Source organism: Coloeus monedula, assembly GCF_965178545.1.
Source record: "Coloeus monedula genome assembly, chromosome: 6".
NCBI classification, from domain to species: Eukaryota; Metazoa; Chordata; class Aves; order Passeriformes; family Corvidae; genus Coloeus; species Coloeus monedula.
The window spans coordinates 1,538,268-1,556,345 of record NC_138786.1 but is presented as its reverse complement, the minus strand read 5'-3'; the positions used below and the strand labels follow the sequence as shown (position 1 = coordinate 1,556,345).

The 18,078-nt window shown below is 54.0% G+C and overlaps 4 protein-coding genes across 4 annotated transcripts; all 4 read left to right on the top strand.

The window, feature by feature from the left end:
* Nucleotides 1-4,473: 4,473 nt before the first annotated feature.
* Nucleotides 4,474-5,539, top strand: LOC309574042 (proto-oncogene Mas-like). Its single transcript, XM_082283365.1, has one exon. The coding sequence runs from the start codon at nt 4,559-4,561 to the stop codon at nt 5,501-5,503; it is 945 nt and encodes a 314-aa protein (XP_082139491.1). The 5' UTR covers nt 4,474-4,558; the 3' UTR covers nt 5,504-5,539.
* Nucleotides 5,540-8,495: 2,956 nt separating this feature from the next.
* On the top strand, nt 8,496-9,521 carry LOC309574606 (uncharacterized protein; the record flags this gene model as incomplete). Its single annotated transcript, XM_082284388.1, has 1 exon — nt 8,496-9,521. Exon 1 carries the CDS (start codon nt 8,601-8,603, stop codon nt 9,519-9,521), a length of 921 nt encoding a protein of 306 aa, XP_082140514.1. The 5' UTR covers nt 8,496-8,600.
* A 923-nt stretch (nt 9,522-10,444) lies between these two features.
* On the top strand, nt 10,445-14,333 carry LOC309574041 (mas-related G-protein coupled receptor member A1-like). The gene is made up of 2 exons (XM_082283364.1): nt 10,445-12,153; nt 12,927-14,333. Exon 2 carries the CDS (start codon nt 13,037-13,039, stop codon nt 13,979-13,981), a length of 945 nt encoding a protein of 314 aa, XP_082139490.1. The 5' UTR covers nt 10,445-12,153; nt 12,927-13,036; the 3' UTR covers nt 13,982-14,333.
* Nucleotides 14,334-15,377: 1,044 nt separating this feature from the next.
* LOC309574604 (uncharacterized protein) lies at nt 15,378-18,050 on the top strand (the record flags this gene model as incomplete). The annotated part of the gene is made up of 2 exons (XM_082284386.1): nt 15,378-15,596; nt 17,020-18,050. Exon 2 carries the CDS (start codon nt 17,130-17,132, stop codon nt 18,048-18,050), a length of 921 nt encoding a protein of 306 aa, XP_082140512.1. The 5' UTR covers nt 15,378-15,596; nt 17,020-17,129.
* Between the last annotated feature and the right edge of the window lie 28 nt (nt 18,051-18,078).

Sequence of the window (18,078 nt, the reverse complement as noted above, 5' to 3'; positions counted from 1 at the left end):
AGTTTGGTGCCTGCTTTGCGTTTCTCCTAATTCAAATCTGACAGAAGATAAACAGTAATGAGTATTTTGGACCAAACCACTACACGAAATTGGTGTTTCTGCCCAGTTACAAACCCAACCCGCTACACCAGGCTCTGCTGATCTTTGCCATTCTGGTACCACCCCTACATGAAATTGGCATTTATTGCTTTTGTTTCATTACAGCGTGGGAACTCTGACCCCAGAATGTGGTGAATAAATAATATCTGGGCTTTGCTGCAGAGCCTGTCCCTGCTGAACAGTGTCCAAAATGGCTCCTTTCCTTCTTTTGTCCCACTCTAAAGCCCCTGCCTTGTTTGAGGAGGGCAGGTACCTGTCTCATAGCAGAGCCCTTCCTAAGGCTGCTGCCTGCCGTGGTTGGGATGATGCTGACAGTGCCAAGAGCTCCTCATCCCTCCTGGGAGAGAGCTGGGCAGCAGCCCCATCTCTTACTCGGGGGGAAGTTGTCCCTCCTTTTCCCACGGCCTCAAATCCAGGGGAAACCAACGTTCCACAGGTTCTGGAAAGGGAAGTGAGAGGGAAAGCCGTGGGGGGTGAGTCAGGCTTTGGAGACACACGTGAGCTGAAACATCCTAAAAAGCATTTATTAACAGAGTTGTGAATAGTGAAGAGAGCAGAGCAACTCCCACATCTGGGAGGGTTTTTCTCTCCCTGTCTCCCGTTTTCCTGTCCATTGGAAAGGAGAAACTTTCCAAGGTACAACCTCTTGTCCAGGAAAGAACAACTCAGCCAGGGAGAGTCTCTCAAGGCAAGTGCAGAAGGAGCTCTCTTGGTTTGAAAGACAAGGAGAGAATCTCCCTTGGAATGGAGAATATGACCCCCTTCCCTCCGAATGATTCTAACTTTGAAATGAAGGGGCTTTCAGGCAAAGCTGTGGGAGAAGGAATCACAGTCCTTCACTGGCATGTGTGTGTGTAACAGGGAAACAAACACCAGCAATGGCAGCCACGAGTGACAAAGGGAAAAGGAGCAGCAAAGCCGCTGACCTCTCTCTGCCCTCTCCGCACGCCCTTTCCCGTCGCTGCAGTCCCGGGCACAGCTCCCGGGGCACGGGGCAGGGGAGATGGTTCCCCATGGGCAGCACTGCCAAGCGGGGCCCGCTGAGCTCTCCTGGGCTGCAGCGGCTGCCACCAGCTGTGTCCTCTGAGGGGGACGCCTCTCAGAGCCAGCAAAGCCTCAGGTTTGCTGTAGCTTGGAGATCGCCAAACCACAGCGTGTGCTGGGCCAATCGCCTCGCTCCTCTCCACCTCCATCATGGCCACAGTGATTTCCTGTGCCAGTCACATAAGCCCAAGAACTGCTGGGTGGCTCACATCTTCATGTATACCCTCAGCCTCTTCCTCTTCACTCCAGCCATGGTCATTTCCAGAACAGTCCTCCTCAGTAAGGTCTAGCAGCAAGAACACAAGAGGTTGGACATCGTTGTCTCCCTCACTGTGCTTGTCTTTGCCCTCCTCACTCTCCCTCCCCGGCCTCTGGAATTTCCTGCAAAATCTTGGCTACTCCATTATGTCCTCCAATGGTGTGTTCCTGCTCATCTGCATCCACAGCACCATCAACACCTTCATCTACTCCTTGGCTGGGAGGTGCTGGAAGCCCTGCTCCATGGCGGCCCTCTGGCTCTCCCTCCAGAGGGTCTTTGAGGAGACAGAGGAAAACACGGCCCACAGCAATCATACTGCCATGGACAGTCTGCTCTGAGCCTGCTGATCCCTCCCACTGCACTGCTGAGGGACCCCAGGACAGTGGCTGAGGGATTCCTTGAGTCCCCTGATCAATCAATATCCCTGGGATCACCCTCCCTGGGCTGGTGCATCCCCTCACCCTTTCCAGGCCGCACTGGGATCTGAGAAATGCTCCTTAGGCCTCAGCCTTGAGCACCAGCCCCTGGGCTCAGCTCCCCTGGGGCTGGTCAGAAACTCCGTCTGCTCCCAGGAGCTGCTGCTGTCCAACGACCTCCTGGGATTTTAGGAACACCCTTGGACATTGTTTTTCTTGCCTGAATGCCACAAGGTCCCTGCTCTCACCCTTGCACAGAAAGCTGCCGACCCAAAGTGTGGCCAGGGTGAAACATGGCTGTGACTGAAGCCCATCTCTTGGGGCCCTGCATCCAGCGCTCCAAAAGGAGCCCCTTGGAGCTCTCCTGGGCCCAGCAGCGCTGACCAGAACCTCCCTCGCAGCGGGGCCTCTCCCAGCCGGGAACTCTCCCGTTTGCTGCCCTCGGGGCATCCCCGAACGCCGACGGCTCCCGGGCCGATCCCCCACTGCCCGAGGCTCAGCCCCTGGCCCGGTGGGGAGATGCAAAGGCAGCCAGAGAGAGCATTGCTCTGCCTCCGGGGGAATCTCCCACAGGGGGATTTTCACCCCGCACTGACTCTCTCTGTCTGTGCACACACGGCTGCGGCTGCTGTGGCAAGTGGGGCAGAAATGCTGCTCTCTCCGGTGTTTAAGTACCTGAGACATCTCAGTGAGTCAGGCCTGAGGGAAGGTTAAGTCATGAGCTGTAATTTCAGCTAAAATCTCTTCAGTGTCATCCTTTTGCTAAATTGATAATTTTAAGGGATAAGAGCATGAATGGCTGGGAGAAGAAGCAGAGACACGGCCCAGGATCCTGGGTGGAATGGGGCAGGAGTGGAGCTCTCAGGGGGTGGGGGAGAAAAGGCGATCCCGGAGGGGTCTGGAGGTTGTCAGAGGAGTCTGGAAGGGTCGGAGGGGTCCAGAAGGGTCTGGAGGAGGTCCGAGGGGGTCTGGATGCTGGCGATCCCAAATTGTCCCACTGGAGAACAGCAGAGCCCAACAGGCTCAGAGACGGAGAGCGGCCACCGGCTGGGAAACCTCTGCCACAGGACGGGACAGGAGGCGATGGGAGGGGATGGGGTGGGACGGGACGGGAGGGGACGGGACAGGACGGCACGGCACGGCATGCAAGTGGGGCAGACGTGGGGATGCTGAGCCAAGGTGAGGATTGGATGCGGATAGGATAGGATGAGGAGCAGTTCAAAGGTACTTCCTTGGGTGCAGGGGAGGTTTTGGCAATGATCCCAGAGCTCTTTGCAGAGTGGAAGTTTATTCTTACAGGCACCCAGCTGCCTCACTACCACAGCCAGCATTCCAATGCCACCAGCACCACCAGCATCCCCCTGCTGCTGGAGGGACTATGAACCCTCAGGGAAGTGAAACGAGGAATGGTAGAAACCTGTTGGGAGAGGGAAGGCAGTCAGGGAATGGGACATTCTGTAGGGATGGAGGATTTCTAACCAAAAGGAAATCAGGAGCCATTTGCAAAATTGTTCAGGTGAGGCCTCTGATAAAAGCCACTTCATCTGTAGGAAAAAAACCCAAGACAAATTACTCCGAGGAAGTGGAGCTCTGACAAAGTCAAAGTCACAATTTCTGACTCTCCTGTGACTCCACCCAGCCTGGGAGAGCAACACGAGGACAGGGCACAGAGAGGAGCTGGTGGGACAGCAGTGGGCACCTCCTGGTGATCTGGGCACTTTCTCCTTCGTGGTCCTGAGCTGGGAGGAGCCGCTTTAGGATGTGGATCCCAAAGGAGCAAGGGGTGCCAGGAAGCGCCGCTGATGGGGACAGAGCCCCTGTGCCTGCTGCTGCCCCACACTGAACAGGTCAGTGGAATGTTCTCCTTCCTCCCTGCCCCACCTTCCTCTCCTCCTGCAGCTGCTCTGTGCCTGCCACCCTCTCCCGGTGACTGCAGTGCCCTCCCCAGCTCCTCCCTGCTCTGCTCTGCTCTTCAATTCTGCATCTTGATACCAAAATGGGCTGGAATAAACTTTCTAACACAATAGGAAGTGTGAGGAAGCAGGAATTCTTTACCTGTGCAGGACACACAGGAGGATCTCTCCTTGTTCTCTGTGTGTGGGGAGACTTTACAGCAGGGGTTTTATCCATTAGAAACACACAGAGGCATTAAGGCGTGGTTCTTGTCTGATACATAAACATCCCTTTCCTAGGACTCAGTTCCATGCATCCACCTCCTCCTGGGAGTCCTTTCATGATCCTGGAGGTTCATCAGGAGGGGTCTCTGGTGCTCCTATTCACTGAGTGCTGCCATATTAAAGGTGACCTCGCCTTGAACTTTTCCTTTGGCCATGCGCTGCTGCTTCTTGTGACAGAACTGCCCCAGAACCACTGCAGGCCTCCTGATCTGTTCCTGCACTGCCTCCAGCCACGTTTAGCATCCTGTGTGCACACTTTCACATACTTTTATCTTTTTGGCCACTTACGCTTTCGGCAACTGCAGGGGAGCCAGAAATGTTTATTCTCTATGTTATATACCAATCCTTTGCTGAACAGCCCAACCCTCCCACCTCCCTCTCCCACCCCACCATTCCCACTGCCCTCCTCCCCTGCACATCTCACTTCTCTCCACTGAACCCTTCCCACTGCAGGGAGCTGCTGAGGAGCCGCTTGGTCCATCCCTGGATTCTCCAAGCACTGACTGCCCATCCACTCTGACCACAGCCGGGGCCACATCCCAGCGCCTGCCCAGCGTCCATCCATGGAGGTGAGCTCCGTGTTCCCACCTCCCACCTCACCCACCGAAGTAGCCGATCTGTGTGAGATAGATGTCACTGACGTGGCCATACACAGTGTGACACTGCTCATCTGCCTCTGTGGGCTGGCTGGGAATGGGGCTGTGGTCCGGCTCCTCACACTGCAAGGCCGCATTGTTCGCATCTTTGACCTGGCTGCTTTCGACTTCATCTTCCTCCTCCTCGCGCTCCCCTCCTCCCTGCTCTTCCTGCTGGACGACGTGTCCTGCTCTCCTATCATGCCCCTGGTGTACGTGAGCTTCCTTTTCCAACTGTCCATGATGTCCTGCTACTGGGGGCTCTTCCGGCTGGCACGCCTCGATGTGGTTAGTGACATGAGAAAGCTCCTCCAGCTCTGCCGGTGCCACCCTCCCCTGCGCCTGCTGTGGGTGATCGGCGGTGTCCAATACTGTGCCTTCTTCGCTCTCTTCACTGTCATTCCCACGGTGACATTTCTGTGCCCATTGCACGAGCAGGAGCACTGCCGGGTGGCTCTCACCTCTGTGTTTGCTGCCATCCTGCTCCTCATTGCTGCACCCGTGTTCATTTCCAGCACAATCGACATCGTTAAAGCCAAGTGTGGCTCCCAGCAGCAGCAACCCAAGAGGCGCGACATCGTTATCTTCCTCCTTGTGCTCTTCGCTCTCCCCATCAGTGTCTGGAATTTCCTGCAGCAGCTCGGTTACAATGTTGTGTCCTCCCAGGTTGTTTTCCTGCTCGCCTGCATCCACAGCACCATCAAACCCTTCATCTACTTCTCAGTGGGGACTTCCTGGAGGCCCTGCTCTGTGGGGAGGTGCTGGATGCTCTGTACCGTGGGGTCCCTCAGGGAATCCCTCCAGAGGGTCTTTGAGGAACCAGAAGAAAATACTCCCAGCAGCAATGCTGTGGCCAAGGACACGGTGATCTGAGCCTGTTGATCCCTTCTCCTGCACTGCTAAAGGACTCCGGGACAGTGGCTGAGGGATTCCTTGAGCCACCAGATCAATAAATATCCACGGGATCACCCTCCTTGGTGTGGTGTAATCCCGCAGGAGAAAAGAGCAGGGGCAGTGCCAAGGGCAATGTGGGAGGGATGCTCTGCCGGGAGCACATTGGAGCATGGATTTCCTCCTCCCTCCCGGTTCCTAGGACACTGTTCCCCAAAAGGATCCTTCCTCACAGGGCTGTCATCCCAAAAATCCCCGTGGCATGCTTCCTGCATCCCCCTGCAGTCTGATATCGATAAACAACTCCGTGAAATCTGAGCTGCCTTGGCTCGCTCTGCCAGCGCTCCCCGGCTTCCTCTGGCTCCTGCTGCCTGCCGGGAATGTGGGTGGAGGGAGGGGACACGGCCACGGCTGGTGCTGCCCGGAGCCCCCGTGATGCCGAGTGCCCGGAGCTGGGCTGGCACCGGCACAGGCGGCACGGGCAGGATGGCCCAGGGGCTCAGCACGGCCGCGGCTGCTCCGGGAGTGCCACGGCAAAGATGTGCCTGGTCCCGGCTGGAGCGGGGCAGGAGCGGGGCTGTCGGGGGCAAGGCGGCCCCGGGGGGCTCTGGGCGTGTGCGAGGGGTCAGGAGGGGTCAGGAAGGCTCTGGATGCTGCCGATCCCAAATGTCCGCGCTGGAGAGCAGCAGAGCCCGACGGGCAGCGCTTCAAGGTGGGGAGAGGCTGCCGGGCGGGAAACGTGCGGGATGGGATGGGATGGGATGGGATGGGATGGGATGGGATGGGATGGGATGGGATGGGATGGGATGGGATGGGATGGGAAGGGGTGGGAAGGGATGGGATGGGGATTGGGATTAGGATAGGATAGGATAGCATAGGATAGCATAGGATAGGATAGATAGCACAGCTCAGCTGTGCTTCCTTGGGCCCAGGGGAGGTTTTGGCAATGATCCTGGAGCTCTTCTCAGAATGGGAATTACTTCTCAGATGCGCCCAGCTGCCTCACCAGCACAGCCAGCACTGCCAGCATTCCAGTCCCACCAGCACCACCAGCATCCCTCTGCTGCTGGAGGGACCATGGCCCCACAAGGAAGACAAACGAGGAATGGTAGAAGCCTGTTGGGAGAGTGAAGGCAGTTGGAGAATGGGACATTCTGCAGGGAAGGAGTGTTTCTGATCAGTAGGAAATAAGGAGCCATCTGCAGAATTTTTCATGTGGAGCTTCTGACAAAAGCCACTTCATCTGCAGCAAAAAAACATCAAAATAAATAACTCCGAGGAAGTGGAGCTCTGATGTAGCCAAAGTTGCAATTTCCGAGTCCCCTGTTACTCCACCAAACCTGGGGAAAAAACACGAGGACAGGGCACGGAGAGGAGCTGGTGGCACAGCAGTGGGCACCTCCGGTGATCTGGGCACTTTCTCCTTCGTGGTCCTGAGCTGGGAGGAGCCGCTTTAGGGTGTGGATCCCAAAGGAGCAAGGGGTGCCAGGAAGCGCCGCTGATCGGGACAGAGCCCCTGTGCCTGCTGCTGCCCCACACTGAACAGGTCAGTGGAATGTTCTCCTTCCTCCCTGCCCCACCTTCCTCTCCTCCTGCAGCTGCTCTGTTCCTGCCACCCTCTCCCGGTGACCGAAGTGCCCTTCCCAGCTCCTCCCTGCCCTGCCCTGCTCTTCCATTCTGCATCTTGATACCAAAAGGGGCTGGAATAAACTTTCTAAAACAATGGGAAGTGTGAAGAAGCAGGAATTCTTTACCTGTGCAGGACACACAGGAGGATCTCTCCTTGTTCTCTGTGTGTGGGGAGACTTTACAGCAGGGGTTTTATCCATTAGAAACACACAGAGGCATTCCGGCGTGGTTCTTGTCTGATACATAAACATCCCTTTCCTAGGACTCAGTTCCATGCATCCACCTCCTCCTGGGAGTCCTTTCATGATCCTGGAGGTTCATCAGGAGGGGTCTCTGGTGCTCCTATTCACTGAGTGCTGCCATATTAAAGGTGACCTCGCCTTGAACTTTTCCTTTGGCCATGCGCTGTTGCTTCTTGTGACAGAACTGCTCCAGAACCACTGCAGGCCTCGAGATCTGTTCCTGCACTGCCTCCAGCCACGTTTAGCATCCTGTGTGCACACTTTCACATCCTTGTAGGAGCTTGGGTGGGTCGGATGGTCGGGACGGACGGAGACGAGAGATCTCTGTAGTCAGATCTTGGAACATGCGGTTTATTGCAAAGGGCGTGGGTACAGGGGCACTGCTTAGAGCTGCAGCTGGCAGCTCTGAGCAGGCCCAAGAGAGCAAGAGAGTAAGCGGGTAAGTAAAGAGAGAGAGAGAGAGATAAGTAAGAGAGGAATCAGAGTGTGTGTCTGAAGTCCTGGTTACAATACAATAAATCATCTTCTGTACTGAATATTCTAATTGTCACTAACCAATCTAATACAAGATACAAATCCTATAGCATTTACATACAGCCTATAAGAGTTCTTATATTACCATAGAGTGTTACATCTTAACTTCTAAAAACTACTCTTCGGACCCCTTCTGCTGAGCTAGTAGGGTCTGCTCTGACCCTTGGACCTGCCTGCAAGCAGAGGGTATTGTTCAATCAAGAGGGGATTACCTTCAGTCGGCCATACCATTGTTTTCCAGTTGTTCAGTAACTAAGACTTGGTATTGCAAAAGTGGCTTTCATTTCGATGTCGCTTATAGTTTTCATATTCCCAAAATCTTTTGTCAGGCAATCATATTTATAAGGCTTTCCTGTTTCATCTTCCCCAACACATCCTTTTACCTTTTTGGCCACTTACGCTTTCGGCAACTACAGGGGAGCCAGAAATGTTTATTCTCTATGTTCTTTATCAATCCCCATCCAAACAGCCCAACCCTCCCACCTCCCTCTCCCACCCCACCATTCCCACCGCCCTCCTCCCCTCCACATCTCACTTCTCTCCACCCAATCCTTCCCACTGCAGGGAGCTGCTGAGGAGCCGCTTGGTCCATCCCTGGATTCTCCAAGCACTGACTGCCCATCCACTCTGACCACAGCCGGGGCCACATCCCAGCGCCTGCCCAGCGTCCATCCATGGAGGTGAGCTCCGTGTCCCCACCTTCTGCCTCACCCACCGAAGGAGATGATCCATGTGAGATGGATGTCACCGACGTGGCCATACACAGTGTGACACTGTTCATCTGCCTCTGTGGGCTGGCTGGGAACGGGGCTGTGCTCTGGCTCATGGTCATGACCAGCAGTGCTCTCTTCATCTTTAGCCTGGCTGTCGCTGACCTCATCTTCCTCCTCTTCACACTCCCCTCCGCCCTGCTCTTCCTGCTGGAGGACGTGTCCTGCTCTCCTATCCTGCCCCTGATGTACGTGAGCTTCCTTTTCCAGCTGTCCATGATGTCCTACTACTGGGGGCTGTTCCGGCTGACATTCATCAGTGCCGTATCAGACATATACAACCTCTGCTGGCTCTGCTGCTGCTGGGAGATACCTGAACGCCTGCTGTGGGTGGTGTACAGGGTCCAGTTCTGGGCCTTCTTCGCTCTCATCACTGCCATTCCCACGGTGACATTCCTGTGCCCATCACACGAGCAGGAGCACTGCCGGCTGGCTCTCATCTCCATGTTCGCTCTCATCCTGCTCATCTGTGGTGCACCCATGGTCATTTCCACATCAATCATTTTCATCAAGGCCAAGAGTGGCTCCCAGCAGCAGAAACCCAAGAGGCGTGACATCGTTATCTTCCTCGTTGTGCTCTTCACTCTCCTCCAGAGCCTCTGGAATTTCCTGCAGCAGCTCGGTTACACCAGTGTCTCCAGCCAGGTTCTTTTCCTGCTTGCCTGCATCCACAGCACCATCAAACCCCTAATCTACTTCTTGGCAGTGATATACAAGAGGCCCTGCTCTGTGAGATCCTTCAGGAACTCCCTCAGGAGGTTCTTTGAGGATCCAGAAGAAAATACTCCCAGCAGCTATGATCCTGCCATGGACTTGGTGATCTGAGCCTGTTGCTCCCTTGCCCTGCGCTGCTGAAGGACCCCGGGACAGTGACCGAGGGATTCCTTGAGTGACCTCATCAATAAATATCCACGGGATCAGCCTCCCTGGGGTGGTTTATTCCTGCAGGAGAAGGGAGCAGGGGCAGTGCCACGGGCGATGAGGGAGGGATGCTCTGCAGGGAGCACACTGGAGCATGGATTTCCTCCTCCCTCCCAGCTCCACATGGCACCAAGCAGCACAGCCAGGCTCAGTCCTGCTCCCTGGCTCTATTCCTCATGGAATGACCCTCACTGCCTGGGCCCCAGGGAATAAACTCCTTCTCCTTTAGCTCAGCAGATGAGTTTCATGGCGTTTTGAGGGAGCTCTTACCCAGAAAGGGTGGGACAGGTTAAGCCCTGGGGACACAGCCAGCACGGGGCAGCGGTGATTCCCCAAATCTCTGCGGGGCTGGTGCCTCTGGGTGGCAGGAGAGGGCTCGGGATGGCACGGAGCATCCTTCCCCTTCTGGCCGGCAGAGCCGGCCCTGCATTCCCGGTGATGGGAAGAGACACCAGGTAGGGCTGCAGAGCTGGGCAGGGACAGCAACATTCCCTTCCTCTTGGAGTGGGAATTGTCACATTCCTTCATTCCAGAATGAAATCATTCTGAGTAAAGAGCAGGCTCAGAGGTGAACTCCACTGAACTCTTGTGCCTGTGACCAAAACCCGCTGGAAATATGGAAATTGATGTCACCAGGAGCTTGGACCATTGGATTGCACAGCAATTAGGGGGTTGTGCTGCTGTCCTGCACAACGGGGCCATCCTCTGGTTGCCCAGCATCCATGTCCAAGGAAGCCCTTCAGCACCTCCATCCTGAACCCTGCCACCCTCAGGAGGGTGCCCGCTGAGCTCTCCTGGGCTGCAGCGGCTGCCACCTGCTGTGTCCTCTGAGGGGGACGCCTCTCAGAGCCAGCCAAGCCTCAGGTTTGCTGTAGCTGGGGCATCACTGAACCACAGCGCGTGCTGGGCCGATCACCTCGAGGATCCTTCGCCTGTCAGGAGATGCAAAAGCACCCGAAGTGAGGATTTTCACTGACCTCGGAGGGAAGTTTTTCATGTACCACAGGTACCTTACCTTGCACTGACTATTTGTCTGCGTGCACACCCTCTGTGCAGGTGCTGGAGCGAGTCTGGAAGTTAAGGTCTAGTTATAATTTAGGCTAAGTGCTGTTAAGTGTTATTTCTCTGCAGATTGTTAAGATCAAGATATAAATTAAGATATAAGTTAAGGTAAAGCACTGTTAAGTTTAAGTGTTGTTAAGCTTTAGGCCGCATTCCTTTCCATCCTTGTTCACACTGTCTTTACACACAGACACTCACACACCCCTAGGTTGTTTCAACTCATTTCTGTTTTGATTGCCTGGATTTTGTTTGCTTTTGTTGTTGCTTGCTTTCCCTGTTGAGCCTTAGTTGCCCTTTGTAAGTAGAGTGTGTTGAGCTTTTGACAGGGTATCATTCCTTCTCGGAGCAGGGTAACAGAGCAGAGGAGGCTGCTGTTCTGCTGAGTTCTTTATTTCATAGTTTCACAGCTTTCTTGAAGGCAGAGTTCAAAGGGGGTTACATGATAAATGCAAGCAGCAGCATCAACAGCAGGCAAAACCAGCTTCTTCTATATGTTCTATATGCTCCATATGCTCTATATGCTCTATACGCTCTATACATTATACACTCTATACTATATACTATACACTATACACACTATACACTATACACTCTATACTATATACTATACACTATACACACTATACACTATACACTCTATACTATATACTATACACTATACACACTATACACTATACACTCTATACTATATACTATACACTATACACACTATACACTATACACTCTATACTATATACTATACACTCTACACTCTATAAACACTCTATACTCTCTATTTTTTCTCACAGAAGTGTGGAGTCTATTTGTTAACTGGCCAATAAGATTAACACTCGATTCTAGTTTTCCTTTTCTTAACCTATCCTGGTCTCATTCTAACAGTCGTAAGCCTTACACCACTGTTACACAGGTATTACACAGATCTGCATACACAGTTTCTATCAGCTCTTATTGGTTACGTGAACACTCTATCTAAAAAATGTGAAGAGTGTAATTTTATCTATATTTTGTCTAAAGTAAAGAATTCTTTGAAAAGGTAACACTGCTGCAGCAAGAACTGTGTTTAAGATCTCTGCTACAGCTTTTTAATGTTTAAGGCACTTAGCATATATTTCTACTGAAGTTAAAAATCTGTATTTCTTTTTCACTTGGGCGTGGTGTCATATATCTCAGCTTGTCCAAAGGTTTTAATTCAACCCCAGTGCTTTGGCTTCCCTCTGAGCCTGACTCCAGAGGAGCTTTCACTCCAACAGAGTGAATCTTGCCAATGAATCTGTTGAGCTTTGTAATTTAATACTAAATGTGACTTTTGCTCATACGCTTGCCGGTGACTTTTGGAGCAATCTCAAGCCTGCTCGTTTAGGACACCTGGGAGGAGCCACTTTAGGATATGGATCCCAAAAGAAGAAGGCGATGCCAGGAAGTGCCGCTGATGGGGACAGAGCCCCTGTGCCTGCTGCTGCCCCACACTGAACAGGTCAGTGGAATGTTCTCCTTCCTCCCTGCCCCACCTTCCTCTCCTCCTGCAGCTGCTCTGTTCCTGCCACCCTCTCCCGGTGCCCTCCCCAGCTCCTCCCTGCTCTGCCCTGCTCTTCCATTCTGCATCTTGACACCAAAATGGGCCGGAATAAACTTTCTAACACAATGGGAAGCAGGAGGAAGCAGGAATTCTTTACCTGTGCAGGACACACAGGAGGATCTCTCCTTGTTCTCTGTGTGTGGGGAGACTTTACAGCAGGGGTTTTATCCACTAGAAACACACACAGCTATTAAAACTTTTTTCTTGTCTGGTACATAATCATCCCTTTCCTAGGACTCAGTTCCATGCATCCACCTCCTCCTGGGAGTCCTTTCATGATCCTGGAGGTTCATCAGGAGGGGTCTCTGGTGCTCATATTCACTGAGTGCTGCCATATTAAAGTGACCTCGCCTTGAACTTTTCCTTTGGCCATGCGCTGTTGCTTCTTGTGACAGAACTGCCCCAGAACCACTGCAGGCCTCCAGATCTGTTCCTGCACTGCCTCCAGCCATGTTTATCATCCTGTGTGCACACTTTTACATACTTTTATCTTTTTGGCCACTTACGCTTTCGGCAACTGCAGGGGAGCTAAAAATGTTTATTCTCTATGTTATATACCAATCCTTTGCTGAACAGCCCAACCCTCCCACCTCCCTCTCCCACCCCACCATTCCCACTGCCCTCCTCCCCTCCACATCTCACTTCTCTCCACCGAACCCTTCCCGCTGCAGGGAGCTGCTGAGGAGCCGCTTGGTCCATCCCTGGATTCTCCAAGCACTGACTGCCCATCCACTCTGACCACAGCCGGGGCCACATCCCAGCGCCTGCCCAGCGTCCATCCATGGAGGTGAGCTCCGTGTTCCCACCTCCCACCTCACCCACCGAAGTAGCCGATCTGTGTGAGACAGATGTCACCGACGTGGCCATACACAGTGTGACACTGCTCATCTGCCTCTGTGGGCTGGCTGGGAATGGGGCTGTGGTCCGGCTCCTCACACTGCAAGGCCGCATTGTTCGCATCTTTGACCTGGCTGCTTTCGACTTCATCTTCCTCCTCCTCGCGCTCCCCTCCTCCCTGCTCTTCCTGCTGGACGACGTGTCCTGCTCTCCTATCATGCCCCTGGTGTACGTGAGCTTCCTTTTCCAACTGTCCATGATGTCCTGCTACTGGGGGCTCTTCCGGCTGGCACGCCTCGATGTGGTTAGTGACATGAGAAAGCTCCTCCAGCTCTGCCGGTGCCACCCTCCCCTGCGCCTGCTGTGGGTGATCGGCGGTGTCCAATACTGTGCCTTCTTCGCTCTCTTCACTGTCATTCCCACGGTGACATTTCTGTGCCCATTGCACGAGCAGGAGCACTGCCGGGTGGCTCTCACCTCTGTGTTTGCTGCCATCCTGCTCCTCATTGCTGCACCCGTGTTCATTTCCAGCACAATCGACATCGTTAAAGCCAAGTGTGGCTCCCAGCAGCAGCAACCCAAGAGGCGCGACATCGTTATCTTCCTCCTTGTGCTCTTCGCTCTCCCCATCAGTGTCTGGAATTTCCTGCAGCAGCTCGGTTACAATGTTGTGTCCTCCCAGGTTGTTTTCCTGCTCGCCTGCATCCACAGCACCATCAAACCCTTCATCTACTTCTCAGTGGGGAGTTCCTGGAGGCCCTGCTCTGTGGGGAGGTGCTGGACGCTCTGTACCGTGGGGTCCCTCAGGGAATCCCTCCAGAGGGTCTTTGAGGAACCAGAAGAAAATACTCCCAGCAGCAATGCTGTGGCCAAGGACACGGTGATCTGAGCCTGTTGATCCCTTCTCCTGCACTGCTAAAGGACTCCGGGACAGTGGCTGAGGGATTCCTTGAGCCACCTGATCAATAAATATCCACGGGATCACCCTCCCTGGTGTGGTGTAATCCCGCAGGAGAAAAGAGCAGGGGCAGTGCCAAGGGCAATGTGGGAGGGATGCTCTGCCGGGAGCACATTGGAGCATGGATTTCCTCCTCCCTCCCGGTTCCTAGGACACTGTTCCCCAAAAGGATCCTTCCTCACAGGGCTGTCATCCCAAAAATCCCCGTGGCATGCTTCCTGCATCCCCCTGCAGTCTGATATCGATAAACAACTCCGTGAAATCTGAGCTGCCTTGGCTCCCTCTGCCAGCGCTCCCCGGCTTCCTCTGGCTCCTGCTGCCAGCCGGGAATGTGGGTGGAGGGAGGGGACACGGCCACGGCTGGTGCTGCCCGGAGCCCCCGTGATGCCGAGTGCCCGGAGCTGGGCTGGCACCGGCACAGGCGGCACGGGCAGGATGGCCCAGGGGCTCAGCACGGCCCCGGCTGCTCCGGGAGTGCCACGGCAAAGATGTGCCTGGTCCCGGCTGGAGCGGGGCAGGAGCGGGGCTGTCGGGGGCAAGGCGGCCCCGGGGGGCTCTGGGCGTGTGCGAGGGGTCAGGAGGGGTCAGGAAGGCTCTGGATGCTGCCGATCCCAAATGTCCGCACTGGAGAGCAGCAGAGCCCGACGGGCAGCGCTTCAAGGTGGGGAGAGGCTGCCGGGCAGGAAACCTGTGGGATGGGATGGGATGGGATGGGATGGGATGGGATGGGATGGGATGGGATGGGATGGGATGGGATGGGATGCGATGGGATGCGATGGGATGCGATGGGATGCGATGGGATGCGATGGGATGCAATGGGAAGGGATGGGAAGGGATGGGATGGGGATTGGGATTAGGATAGGATAGGATAGCATAGGATAGCATAGGATAGCATAGATAGCACAGCTCAGCTGTGCTTCCTTGGGCCCAGGGGAGGTTTTGGCAATGATCCTGGAGCTCTTCTCAGAATGGGAATTACTTCTCAGAAGCGCCCAGCTGCCTCACCAGCACAGCCAGCACTGCCAGCATTCCAGTCCCACCAGCACCACCAGCATCCCTCTGCTGCTGGAGGGACCATGGCCCCACAAGGAAGACAAACGAGGAATGGTAGAAGCCTGTTGGGAGAGTGAAGGCAGTTGGAGAATGGGACATTCTGCAGGGAAGGAGTGTTTCTGATCAGTAGGAAATAAGGAGCCATCTGCAGAATTTTTCATGTGGAGCTTCTGACAAAAGCCACTTCATCTGCAGCAAAAAAACATCAAAATAAATAACTCCGAGGAAGTGGAGCTCTGATGTAGCCAAAGTTGCAATTTCCGAGTCCCCTGTTACTCCACCAAACCGGGGGAAAAAACACGAGGACAGGGCACGGAGAGGAGCTGGTGGGACAGCAGTGGGCACCTCCTGGTGATCTGGGCACTTTCTCCTTCGTGTTCCTGAGCTGGGAGGAGCCGCTTTAGGGTGTGGATCCCAAAGGAGCAAGGGGTGCCAGGAAGCGCCGCTGATGGGGACAGAGCCCCTGTGCCTGCTGCTGCCCCACACTGAACAGGTCAGTGGAATGTTCTCCTTCCTCCCTGCCCCACCTTCCTCTCCTCCTGCAGCTGCTCTGTTCCTGCCACCCTCTCCTGGTGACCGAAGTGCCCTCCCCAGCTCCTCCCTGCCCTGCCCTGCTCTTCCATTCTGCATCTTGATACCAAAAGGGGCTGGAATAAACTTTCTAAAACAATGGGAAGTGTGAAGAAGCAGGAATTCTTTACCTGTGCAGGACACACAGGAGGATCTCTCCTTGTTCTGTGTGTGGGGGGAGACTTTACAGCAGGGGTTTTATCCATTAGAAACACACAGAGGCATTCCGGCGTGGTTCTTGTCTGATACATAAACATCCCTTTCCTAGGACTCAGTTCCATGCATCCACCTCCTCCTGGGAGTCCTTTCATGATCCTGGAGGTTCATCAGGAGGGGTCTCTGGTGCTCCTATTCACTGAGTGCTGCCATATTAAAGGTGACCTCGCCTTGAACTTTTCCTTTGGCCATGCGCTGCTGCTTCTTGTGACAGAACTGCTCCAGAACCACTGCAGGCCTCGAGATCTGTTCCTGCACTGCCTCCAGCCACGTTTAGCATCCTGTGTGCACACTTTCACATCCTTGTAGGAGCTTGGGTGGGTCGGACGGTCGGGACGGACGGAGACGAGAGATCTCTGTAGTCAGATCTTGGAACATGCGGTTTATTGCAAAGGGCGTGGGTACAGGGGCACTGCTTAGAGCTGCAGCTGGCAGCTCTGAGCAGGCCCAAGAGAGCAAGAGAGTAAGCGGGTAAGTAAAGAGAGAGAGAGAGAGATAAGTAAGAGAGGAATCAGAGTGTGTGTCTGAAGTCCTGGTTACAATACAATAAATCATCTTCTGTACTGAATATTCTAATTGTCACTAACCAATCTAATACAAGATACAAATCCTATAGCATTTACATACAGCCTATAAGAGTTCTTATATGACCATAGAGTGTTACATCTTAACTTCTAAAAACTACTCTTTGGACCCCTTCTGCTGAGCTAGTAGGGTCTGCTCTGACCCTTGGACCTGCCTGCAAGCAGAGGGTATTGTTCAATCAAGAGGGGATTACCTTCAGTCGGCCATACCATTGTTTTCCAGTTGTTCAGTAACTAAGACTTGGTATTGCAAAAGTGGCTTTCATTTCGATGTCGCTTATAGTTTTCATATTCCCAAAATCTTTTGTCAGGCAATCATATTTATAAGGCTTTCCTGTTTCATCTTCCCCAACACATCCTTTTACCTTTTTGGCCACTTACGCTTTCGGCAACTACAGGGGAGCCAGAAATGTTTATTCTCTATGTTCTTTATCAATCCCCATCCAAACAGCCCAACCCTCCCACCTCCCTCTCCCACCCCACCATTCCCACCGCCCTCCTCCCCTCCACATCTCACTTCTCTCCACTGAATCCTTCCCACTACAGGGAGCTGCTGAGGAGCCGCTTGGTCCATCCCTGGATTCTCCAAGCACTGACTGCCCATCCACTCTGACCACAGCCGGGGCCACATCCCAGCGCCTGCCCAGCGTCCATCCATGGAGGTGAGCTCCGTGTCCCCACCTTCTGCCTCACCCACCGAAGGAGATGATCCATGTGAGATGGATGTCACCGACGTGGCCATACACAGTGTGACACTGCTCATCTGCCTCTGTGGGCTGGCTGGGAACGGGGCTGTGCTCTGGCTCATGGTCATGACCAGCAGTGCTCTCTTCATCTTTAGCCTGGCTGTCGCTGACCTCATCTTCCTCCTCTTCACACTCCCCTCTGCCCTGCTCTTCCTGCTGGAGGACGTGTCCTGCTCTCCTATCCTGCCCCTGATGTACGTGAGCTTCCTTTTCCAGCTGTCCATGATGTCCTACTACTGGGGGCTGTTCTGGCTGACATTCATCAGTGCCGTATCAGACATATACAACCTCTGCTGGCTCTGCTGCTGCTGGGAGATACCTGAACGCCTGCTGTGGGTGGTGTACAGGGTCCAGTTCTGGGCCTTCTTCGCTCTCATCACTGCCATTCCCACGGTGACATTCCTGTGCCCATCACATGAGCAGGAGCACTGCCGGCTGGCTCTCATCTCCATGTTCGCTCTCATCCTTCTCGTCTGTGGTGCACCCATGGTCGTTTCCACATCAATCATTTTCATCAAGGCCAAGAGTGGCTCCCAGCAGCAGAAACCCAAGAGGCGTGACATCGTTATCTTCCTCGTTGTGCTCTTCACTCTCCTCCAGAGCCTCTGGAATTTCCTGCAGCAGCTCGGTTACACCAGTGTCTCCAGCCAGGTTCTTTTCCTGCTTGCCTGCATCCACAGCACCATCAAACCCCTAATCTACTTCTTGGCAGTGATATACAAGAGGCCCTGCTCTGTGAGATCCTTCAGGAACTCCCTCAGGAGGTTCTTTGAGGATCCAGAAGAAAATACTCCCAGCAGCTATGATCCTGCCATGGACTTGGTGATCTGAGCCTGTTGCTCCCTTGCCCTGCGCTGCT

What these genes read in the sequence shown, in the direction of transcription:
- LOC309574042 (XM_082283365.1), top strand. Translation starts at nt 4,559, where the DNA reads ATGGAGGTGAGCTCCGTGTTCCCACCTCCCACCTCACCCACCGAAGTA.
- LOC309574041 (XM_082283364.1), top strand. Translation starts at nt 13,037, where the DNA reads ATGGAGGTGAGCTCCGTGTTCCCACCTCCCACCTCACCCACCGAAGTA.